The 11,232-nt window shown below is 35.6% G+C and overlaps 1 protein-coding gene across 1 annotated transcript; it reads left to right on the top strand.

The window, feature by feature from the left end:
• Positions 1-379: 379 nt before the first annotated feature.
• Positions 380-10,310, top strand: Mmgt1 (membrane magnesium transporter 1). Its single transcript, XM_027940202.2, has 4 exons — positions 380-586; positions 2,913-2,965; positions 5,298-5,401; positions 7,305-10,310. The coding sequence occupies exons 1-4, from the start codon at positions 508-510 to the stop codon at positions 7,462-7,464; spliced, it is 396 nt and encodes a 131-aa protein (XP_027796003.1). The 5' UTR covers positions 380-507; the 3' UTR covers positions 7,465-10,310.
• The last annotated feature ends 922 nt before the right edge of the window (positions 10,311-11,232 follow it).

Genomic DNA, 11,232 nt, shown 5'->3' with positions numbered 1-11,232 from the left:
TAAAAAACAAAAAACAAACAAACAACAACAAAAAACACTGTTGGGGGACAAGGTCAGAACCCAGCACCGACCACAGCCTCTAGCAAGCTACTGCTTACTGCCGCCTCCCCTGCACCCCGGCTCCGCCCTGGCCTCTCCGCAGGCCCCGCCCCTTCCCCCGCGGCCGGTGTTCATTGGCTGGAGCCCTTCTTCGCTTCCCCATTGGTCTCACTTTCTCCTCTCTTTTACACCCTCCGTCCCTTGCAGAGAGGCCACACTGCGCAGGCTCGGAGACTCTGACCGACCTTTTTCCGTGTCGCTCTCTCCTTCTTCCCGGCATTCCTGTTTCCTCTTTCTCACGGTTCTCTAGTTATTGCACCACTAAGGCACTTCGCGCCCTGGGCTTCAGTGACGTCATCTTCCCGCGCCGAGCGGACACCCGCCGGTGAAAGAAGGAACAACTCAGCCGCCCTTCGCGTTTTTTTTTTTTTTTTTTTTTTGGGGGGGGGCTATTGCTTTTTCAGAATCATGGCGCCATCGCTATGGAAGGGGCTAGTAGGCATCGGCCTCTTTGCCCTAGCCCACGCCGCCTTTTCTGCTGCGCAGCGTAAGTACCTGGAGGAGGAGACCTCTGTGGTGTGGACCCTGGGGGCGTTATGTGGGTGCACCCCTAAGGGACTGTCGGACTGAAAGTCCGAGGAACGGTTATTTACATTACAGACTCAGAAATACAATTCAGGATCTGCGGCGTAAGGTTTGGGGTTTGAAGGGTGTGGACACCCGAGATTGAAGAAAGATTGGTGTCAGGGTTAGGGTTCAGAGCGGGAGTCTGTCGGGGAATCCAGGCCAGGGATGTCAGATCCGGCATAGGGCAGATCAGGCAGAGTGTGGGATTGAGGACTTTGAATGCTTATGGCCTCGTGACAACTAGGTGGACAATATCCTGGGGACTTCTAGGCTGTCCAGGCATAGACTAAGAAGTTAAGTGACCCATTGCCTCAGGGAGGCACTGTGATGCCGGTAAAGAATACCGAATTGGGAGTCTGAAGGGACGGTTATTAAAAACTTGTTTGACCGCTGAATCAGTGTGACCTTGGGCAAAAGAGATGTGTGCTGCACTGTATTATAAAATTCAGTCTCTGGTCATTGGTTGAAATTACTCCGTGCTTAGCTGCTACAAGTACAGCGACCGCGATGCCATAAGGGAGTTCATAGGCTACTGGGGGTAAAAAAGTGGATCAAGATATAATCACAATGAAGAGATATAAATATTATGCTAAAAGTTTATAAGGCAGCATGGGAGTTGGGGCATTAATTATTCCAGGAACTGGTGGTTCAGGAATTTGTCCCAGATTCTTGCTACTCTGAGTGTGGTCAACAGACCAGCCTCCTGGACGTCACCTGGGAGCTTGTTAGAAGACACTCAGGCCTCTCTTCAGATCTATTGAGTCAGAATCTTCCTTTTAATAAGATCCCCAGGTGATTTGTATGCACATTAGTTTGAGAAGCATGGTCCTGGAGGAGATTAGGATACATTGGAGTACAATGTTAATTTCTAAAATAAGTTCCAGCTTTAAAATTATACAATCGTAGAGCAAGGAGAGCCCTTGGAGATCACTGAAGTCCAACCCCTTCATTTTACAGATGAAGAAATGCCTGGCTAAAGATAGTGTTAGAGTCAGGTTAAGCTGCATGGAAACAAGAAAGTTAGCTAGAAATGGAACAGACAGTAGAAGATTAGTCCAAATCTATTGTTGGTTTTGGTTTGATTTTTTTTTTCTTTATACACCTGTCCTTAACAATTCTGTAAGTGAAAACTTAAGAATATGTCTCTAAACACATTCTCTTTTAAGAAAGAATTCATACACATTTACTCAAAACAGTTTCGATATTTGAAGTCCAATGTACATGATTAAATAGAAATTGCCTTAGGTCTATCTAGAATGAGGATTCTGTATTTTTATGTTTCAAGTGATGAGAATGCCTTGTGGATTTGTCACTGCAGTGAGTCCTCTTTGTAATACTCATGTTGGCAAGACACTAATACCTTTGAAACTAATTATGTCATGTGGGATTGCAGCAGCAGATAGCATGATCATCTTTGCTGTAATGACCTTTGTTATAGTGGAGCAGCTATGGTATAGTGAATCTCCTTAATCCTCCCATTATTCTCATTTTGCTGCTTCAGAAACTCAGGAAATGAAAAGATACTGTATTTCTTTGATTCTAAGACACACTCCCCTCTCACTCCCACATTTTAACACTCTAAAAATTGAACTACATGTTACAGTCACTGAGGATGTCTTAACTTGAGGTGTTGTAAATTACCAGTACCATTATCCAAGTTCACCAGCTTTCAAATCCTGATCCTTTTCCTTCATCCCTTGCTGCCTCCTGAAATTAAGGCAGCAACAGAATTATAATTAAAAAGTACTAGATGCAGAAATTGGTGTCCTGGAATTTCTTGTCCACCAGTGCCCCATCATGTTTTTTCCAGAAAAAAATGTTTCCAGACCAGTATTACATTGGCTTTCCTATGTGATGTGGTGCTATACAGAGCTGAGATTTTCTGTAGACTTATTAATTTTTAAATTATTATTTCTTTTACTACTTAGTGAAATAAACAGTTTTCAGAAGTTTCTCATATTCCTTTAGTTAAAAAAAAATCATGCTTGGGTATTTCTGCCTCATACTTGCCCATCTATCACTCTTACCCCATCTTACAAGGTGACAAAGCAGGTCAAAATGACAATGAAATAGTTAATTAAGATAAGGCAGACTGCCTTAGAGGATAGAGGTTTTTGAGGAATCTGGGATTAGCATTACTTTATGTAGCATATAAGTCAGCCACTTCTTTGATCTATTGATTTGCTCGCATTTTAAGAAAGAAAAATGGGCTACAATTTCCTTAATGGTATGCTTCTGGTTTATAGATCGTTCTTACATGCGATTAACAGAAAAAGAAGATGAATCACTGCCAATAGATGTAAGTTGGTAATTTATATTCTATTACAATATATTTTTAAAATTAGCCACTTTGCTTATGATAATTTTTTTACTGGTTTTTATCCTCTTAACATTTTTTTAGACATGAAATAACATCTGTTCTCTGCTTCGCATCACTCTTTGTAAAACCCAAAATTTAGAAACTGTGGAAGATTTCTGTTTTCTAGAACTGTAGTCTTTCTAGGGTTGTCAGCGGTAGAGCATTTGCCTTGCCTGTGGAAGGCACTGGGTTCGATCCTCAGCACCACATGAAAATAAAATAAAGGTATTGTGTCCATCTACTACTAAAACATATTTTTTAAAAATAATCTAAAAGTTACCCTGACCATAGTATGAAAGGGACTTAAAAGATTAATTATTTGGTTCTCAGGAATTTTAAATAAAAAGTCAGTGCTAAATTAAAAAATAAAATAAAAAAGTTTATTACTTGACTTTATTTCTTAGAAAAGTTCCTTATATAAAGTTTTACAACAAAGCTAATAATGCATTGTTTGGGGATACACATAGATGGGAAAACTAAAGAAAATGTATTTTTTAAGCTAAAATATTACATATTCCAACTTCACTCACAATTTTTATCTTTATTAGATTTGAACTTTAAAAGTAATAAGTTCTTTGTAAAGGAATCAAACAATAAGTATAAAAATTAAAACTGGCTGCACAAAATTAAAACAATAACAAAACTGATCCTATTCCTTGGCAATTTCATTTCTACCTCTGATAGTTTTAAGTATATAAGTTCAGACTTCTTCCTATGGGTAAACAACATGTATATATAGTTTTATCTAATCAAAACATAAGAGTTTTTCTTTTTAAAAAAGTTATTATACATGTGTACATATATAAAACTTTATAGTTTTTTATTATACAATTTATCTTGAACATATTTTCATGACAACTCAGATTTAACACATTCTTGTTAACAGTGAAAAAAGTCTCCTTGGTGGTCATAATGTAAATTTGTATTACATATGACATTAGGTTTTAATCTGAACAGAATAAAAGGTTGTGACAAATTTTTACTTGAGTTGTTTATAATTAAGGGTATGGTAGATGTGGCTACCTATCTATCACATTTTCTTTGTGGTAAATGCACACAAACATTCACACACACTCATGTATAATCTATTTTAAATAACATTACAAATTGGAAAATTTTTTAAATTCAGAAAATCACAATCAAGAAAATATGCTTGTAATCTCATGTTGGTTAGTTTCAAACATTCAACTTTGTTGCTTGCACAAATTTTGAGGAAAGCCATTTGGTATTACCTAATAAATCTGAACATGTGCATATTTTATACTCAGTGTTTGCACTCCTGTGCATCAGGAGACACACAAGAATATTCAAGTTAACATAAAAATAACAGGAAACAACCCATATATCCATCAACGGTGGAATGGATTAATTGTGCAACTTCCATATAATGAAATACAAAACATAATGAAAACAGACTATAACTGTATACTGCAGCAGGGGATAATTTTACAAACATAATGTTGAACAGGAACATCTAGATTCAAACGAATACACGAGTCCATTTAAATAAGGTTCAAAATGAGCAAAAGTAAAAGGAAGGTAGGGATGAATATATAGCTAGAAAAATTATTAAGAAAAGCAAAGAACTGATTAACACAATTGGGGACAATATTCAACTTTGAGAAGGAGGGTAAAGGAAATAATCAGAGGGGACACATGGCACCTGAAAGGTGCTAGAAACTGTCTATTTAAGCTGCATAGTGGGTAAGTGGTGTAATTTTATTGCTTTTCTTTACTTTGTAGCATATGCTTTGTGTACTTATTTTGAAAAAAAAACCACATTTTCAAAATTCTCAGTTACTCCTTCAAACAGGTAATATTTGACAAATGAATACTGATTTTGTATTTATTTAGTACTGTTTAGTTTAGTTTATTTTTTTAAAGGAGAGAGAGAGAGAGAATATGAATCTTTTTTGTTTTTTTTTTTTTTGTAGATGGACACAACACAATGCCTTTATTTTTATGTGGTGCTGAGAATCGAACCCATGTCTTGCCCGTGCTAAGCGAGCGCTCCACCACTGAGCCACAATCCCAGCCCCTATTTGAGTTTATTTATTGAAGCATCACACCTATTTTTGTAGCCAAGCCACAGGATGAATAGAAGATTTTATTGTGTCTGAGTGCAAATCATTTCAAGTGATAATTGATTTCCTATATAAGTGGCACTGAAAGGGACTACTTGTTAGAAGCCATACAGAGTAGAAGAGAAGATTGTGAATGTTTTGTATAATATTTTTGTGCTATTTAGTAATCTCAATCTTTATACTCACAGATAGTTCTTCAGACACTTCTGGCCTTTGCAGTTACCTGTTATGGTATAGTTCATATTGCAGGGGAGTTTAAAGACATGGATGCCACTTCAGAACTAAAAAATAAGTAAGTCTTTCCCTTTTCAGAGGCATTTATTTTGTAGGGATTTGCTTTATTATGTAATCTCTGGCACATGAAACTTGGTTTTGTTCTTACATTTGATTATGTAGTTTGTATGAAGAAGAGGTAAAAATATCGAGGAAGTGTTTGATATGATAGGAAAAATGGAAGCTGAATGTCTGATCATTGATATTAGAATAAGGTATTACCTTATAGTACTAGCTAGAAACTTAAATTTATTGGTTGGTTGGAGGGAGAGAAATAGACACATAGATAATTCCTCCAAAAGATTAACCATGATCCCTCCTTCTCTCTCTCTTCCTTCCTTCCTCTGCCCCCCTTCCCTCTCTCTTTTCTTTCTTTATTCATCTTTTATCCTCTTGTGACAGCTTAGTCTTTGGAAGAATAATGGTTTTTCTGTTTACTCTCTTGTTTGAACCTGGTCTGTGACATAAGCTCTGCCCACAGGCCCTTTTGTATTCCTGGATGAAAAAAAAAATGTTACTCTACTTTCTTTTTTTTTTTTTTTTCTGGACTTTTTCTAAGCTGTTTTCACAAGCTTTGTTTGTTTTTCTTTCTCATATTTCTACTTCAGTTTTGTATAATTCCATCTCTGAAATTTATCCACTTTCTTTTTTTTATTGGTTGTTCAAAACATTACAAAGCTGTTGACATATCATATTTCATACATTTGATTCAAGTGGGTTATAAACTCCCATTTTTACCCCGTATACAGATTCCAGAATCACATCGGTTACACATCCACGTTTTTACATATTGCCATACTAGTGACTGTTGTATTCTGCTATCTTTCCTATCCTCTACTATCCCCCCTCCCCTCCCCTCCCATCTTCTCTCTCTATCCCATCTACTGTAATTCATGAAATTTATCCACTTTCGTGATCCTGGAAATAACTGTATTTTCTTAGAAGGGTTCGCAGTAAAAATTTATGTGTTAAAGGAAACTCATCCCTCCTCACCCCCTTACTTTTACTTTTGATTTGCATCTTTTTGTTGTTTTCTGTTTTTATTGTGTATTATAGTTGTACATAATGGTGGAATTCATTGTTACATATTTGTACATGCTGTTACATTTTAATGTACATTTATATACCTCCTGTTTTATATGGGGGTGTACTTGAATGATTAGGTCAGCTGACTTTGAGATTTGAGTTTTAATCAAAGGAAGGGTTCCTCTGAAAAATAACACTTGAAAGCAAACACTAAAGGCCATACACCAAGGTGTTTGTGAACTTTTTAAAAAACTATTTAGGTCTCACTAGAAAAGAAAGGATATTCTACTATCACTGCTGCTCTTATAAAGAGTCTACCAAGAATCACAGGCAAGGGGCCTGGAAAGAAAGAAGTAAAACAGAATGGGATCAAGTAGGTGGTAGCAAAATATATGATTTTGGCCAATGGGAGGTTTTGTTGTTATGCTTGAAAGATTTGTGGGAAACAGATCTGTGAAATGATCATATGGCTGAATAGTGAGGGCCAAATGAGAATAATCAAAAGGTGTAATCTATGGGCATGTTTTTGGGAGACTATTTGGAAAAAGCCACTTTTAGATTTATAGAGGTGATTAAAGTTGACCTAGTGTTTGGTTTATTATTCATAGGCAACCTAAAAGGAATGGATGAATAAAAAAGAAAATTGAGAGCTTTGTGTGGGCTTTCCAGGTTTCTTATTTTCTCTGTACAGTTAGAGAGAGAGAGAGAGATAGATATCTAGTATGATTATCATTTACAGTCTGATTTTATGGGCTTATTAGGCTGAGTTAAAATATAGTCCATAGCAAATTTGTAATTCATTAGAAACCTGGTTATTTTCAAAGATTTATGTGGTTTACAGATTTACCTGCTTTTATAAAGATTTATCTAAAATTGATGCTTTTTTTTCTTTTAAGGACATTTGATACCTTAAGGAATCATCCATCATTTTATGTATTTAATCATCGTGGTCGAGTACTGTTCCGGCCTTCGGAGACAACAAATTCTTCAAACCAGGAGGCATTGTCCTCTAACACATCATTGAAGTTACGAAAACTCGAATCACTGCGTCGCTAAGGTTTTTACAAATTATAATAGCAGGACAGGACACAGAGCTGAATCTTGGAGTTTGGGGTATAAAACACTCCCCCCCAATCAGTATTTATATTGATCTTTCAGACCTAATTAAACAAATCTATACCCCTTGTTTGTACACTGTTAAAAAATCGTAGATGGAGTGTAAGTTATCTGCAAAATGAGTCTTTAATCTTTCATATATATTTTCATTTAAAACCAATTTGCATCTTTTGTAAAAGTCACTGTTTTGAACACATTTCCTTGAAAAAGGTTGGTTTTTATGTTTATTTATTTTCTTAGATTTCTTTTGCACTAGTTTTTAGGAATCCTTTTGGAAATACTGCGTGACTACTGCATTTTGCAGCATGAATTATAGTAAAAAGGTCTTCAGTTCTTATGAAATGGACTTCCCTAATGAGACCAAAATAGTGACTTCTCAGTTTTTCTTATGTGCCCTCAAAAGTGGCTCTTTTTTTCCCAAGATACTTGTCTGATATTAATTTATCCTTGATTCTCTCCCCACCCCATTCCTATATACCTTCTAACATCAGTTGTCTTATTTCATCACTTCTCTGAGGTTCTGTGTGCAGTGAGCAATTTTTGCGTCAGAAATTCTGTCATAACAAATGCACTTAACAAGTTTAACTTGCTGTAATGCTGCTTGTGTTCTCCTCATTTAGCTGTAAAAATGTTTCCTAACTTTGTAGTATCAGTTGAAGACAGACCAAAAAGACCATTTGTGATTTCATTATCATCCCTCTATGGAACAATCATAATCATTGAGGAAAACTGATTACCTGTCATTAGCCAGTTTAACTTATTCAAAGTCTGTGTTATTTCTTACTAAATAAGTGAAAATAAAAGAAGCTTCTCATTAATCTAAAGGCAGAGTCAAAAAAATTGGGCCAAATATATTCTAAATATTTGGAACTAATATATTAAATATTTTAGAAAATTAAAGTCATTTAAGAAATTATAGCCAGTTTAGTTTTCAGTCTTCACTGTATAGTGCTGAAGGTGAAGATGGATAAAGAGTTGGATTTTTTCAGAAATAGTAATTTTACCCTTAGGGAAATTTGGCTAGCTCTTTGAGCAGGAAGCTCAGCATTTTTTGGTAGAGAGCATTGCTTTATTGAATTGTACAGTTATAAAAACATTACTTTTTGTTGAATTGTATAGGTGTAAAGGGAATAAATGTATGCAGGTTTGAAAAGGAAATATGCTTTAGGCAAGAGTCATAAGATGCCCTTATACCTGATGGCATTTTTTCCATTGGAAATAAACCTCAGCTCTTACATTCTGCCTAGTTGTACACAACCCCAAAGGATGAGATTATTTTGTCATGGGATTTTTATTGTCATTTTATTTTGTTTTACCAGCTCAGTCGGTGGAACCCTGACTTTGGTCTCTAATGAGACAAAGTTAGAAATCTGCTGATAACCTAAAATAATTTAGAAATGTGTTAAAAATATGAAGTAAGGGATTAAAGTGATGAAGTCAAAATAGCATGTGGGAAACAAACTCTTTACACCATGCTTGTCTACCATTTCCTCAGGTATGGCCTGCTTTGGGAGAGTCTCTTGTTTTCTTCTCTTTGGGGACTGTCTTCCTTTCTTAAAATTTTTGTAACAGTGTATTTGGCATTTGATTCACATACTATGTAATTCACCCATTTAAAGGGTGTAACTTCATGATTTTTATATTCACAAAGTTGTGCGCCCATGATCAGACAAATTTAGGGCATTTAATCACACTGAAAGTAACTCTGTACCCTTTGGCAGTCATCTCCTATTTTTTCCCAGTGCTCCCCAGCCCTAGGCAACCACCAGTCCACTTTCTATATACCTATTTTAATCATTTAATATAAATTAATTCATACAATATCTAGTCTTTTGTGATTGGCTTCCCCAAAATGGTTTTCTCTGGCATGAAAAAGTTGTTCTCATCTTGAAAACTCTTATTGTAGGAAAAGAAAGTGACTGGTAAATCAATGAATTTAAGGAGGGAGGGTCAGATACCTCACAGGTTTCTCAGTTAATCTTATGCTCAGTTTAATCTTATGCTGAATAGCCAATCATTCATTGTATACTATTGCTTATAATATTTTGGCTAGTTTGTAGAATGGACATTGAAATCTACCTTTGCTGGCCCAGTCAGAAAAGTCCTGCTAAAAATGATGCCAAATAATTTGGCAAATAATTGACATAGCACTTTTCAGGTGTCTGTCTTTGTCAGCACCTCATATACCTCGGGCCAGGTGAGCTCCCCAAATCTCTCTTAAAATTTACTCCAGTGAATTTCTGCTGTCTTTTAAAGTATGTACCATAGGACTAAAGGTGATTTGAGTGCATTATAACAGTGCTAAATGTACTAAATGGAATTTTATTTACATTACTATGAGATAGTTAATTATTGCCTAAAGTAGTTCAAAACTATAGTGATGAGAGTTAGTTAGTCCTTCAGTTGACTATGATTTCAGTGACAATTCAGAAATGTGAGAAGTGCACACCAATCAAAGTTCTCTAGAATACAAGAAGACTCAATAACCAGGGAACCAGCCAATACTGTGGGCTAATGGCCCAATGGCAGAAAATGGAGATTGGTGAATTAGAGACTATTATGCTCTGTAACTCCCTAATAATTGTTCCCAAGCATCGTGGCTTATTTTTAAGTGGCATGACAGCATCTTCCTGGTTATATGTGGCCTATTTCCATGATGTATTGAGTAGTGTTGTTTGTTGTGAGCATCGATGCCTGTAACACCAAGCTAAACACGTTTTGAATATGTTTTCTCTCTTTAAATGACCTTGCCCTGTCCAATAAATAAATGATTGTCTTGCCTTGTTTTTGGTGGTGTTTTTTTTTGTTTGTTTGTTTTTAACTTTTTTTTTAAATCTCATTTCCTCTGCTTCACTATCCCCAGAAAAATTTAAGAGTGTATTTCATGACTGTATTTTTTCTAGCATGATCCTGTTTACTAAGTTCCATAGGTACTTTAGTTGTACATGTAAAGTCTTACTGCGGTTTTATGTTTTTATAGTCAAAATAGAATGCATAACCTCATTTATATTTGTATGTCATCAAATGCCCTTTGGGGTATAAGAATTGGTCCTTGAGTAGCAGTATCCAATCACAAATGTTTATTTTTCAAGATGAACTTTAGATACTTTAGATATCATTTTGTCCATATCTAAAATTTGCCTTAAACTTTATTTTGGAAATTGCAAACCTACAGAAATGTGAAAGAATAACATGATGAATGAACATTTCATTTAGATTCATCATTCATATAGATTCACTATTCCTAAACATTTTGTCACTGATGCTTTTGCTTCCTCCAAATGTTTTTCCTTCCCCTGCCTCAGTCATTTGAGATAAATCGTAGGATTTTGTCATCCCATTTTATAACATCCTTACATATGTCAGTGTGCCTCTCTTACAAGAGTGAGGATATTCTCCCATTTAACCATAATACCATACTAAATAATACCATGACCTAAAAAAAACTCAATATTATTTCATATTCAAATTTCTGTATGTATCCCCAAAATAGATTTTGTAGCTACTTTGAAAAGGTTCACAAATTATATTGATCAATGTGTCTATCTAGTCGCTCTTCAATAATAGTTCCTTTTTTTTTTCTTTCCTTTTACAGTACTGGGAATTAAATCCATGGCCTCACACATGCTAGGCAGGCAAGTATTCTACCACTAAGCTACATCTCCAACCCTTTTAAATTTATTTGGAGATAGAGTCCCACTAAGTTGC

Source organism: Marmota flaviventris, chromosome X (assembly GCF_047511675.1).
Source record: "Marmota flaviventris isolate mMarFla1 chromosome X, mMarFla1.hap1, whole genome shotgun sequence".
In the NCBI taxonomy this organism is placed as follows: Eukaryota; Metazoa; Chordata; class Mammalia; order Rodentia; family Sciuridae; genus Marmota; species Marmota flaviventris.
Note: the sequence above shows the minus strand (reverse complement) of the source record. Positions and strands in the feature narration are given on the sequence as shown.

Bases quoted from the DNA above. Each gene is read 5' to 3' on its own strand.
- Mmgt1 (XM_027940202.2), top strand. From the start codon at position 508: ATGGCGCCATCGCTATGGAAGGGGCTAGTAGGCATCGGCCTCTTTGCC. The intron at 587-2,912 runs GTAAGTACCTGG...TCTGGTTTATAG, and splicing joins CGCCTTTTCTGCTGCGCAGC to ATCGTTCTTACATGCGATTA. The intron at 5,402-7,304 runs GTAAGTCTTTCC...TTTTCTTTTAAG, and splicing joins ACTTCAGAACTAAAAAATAA to GACATTTGATACCTTAAGGA.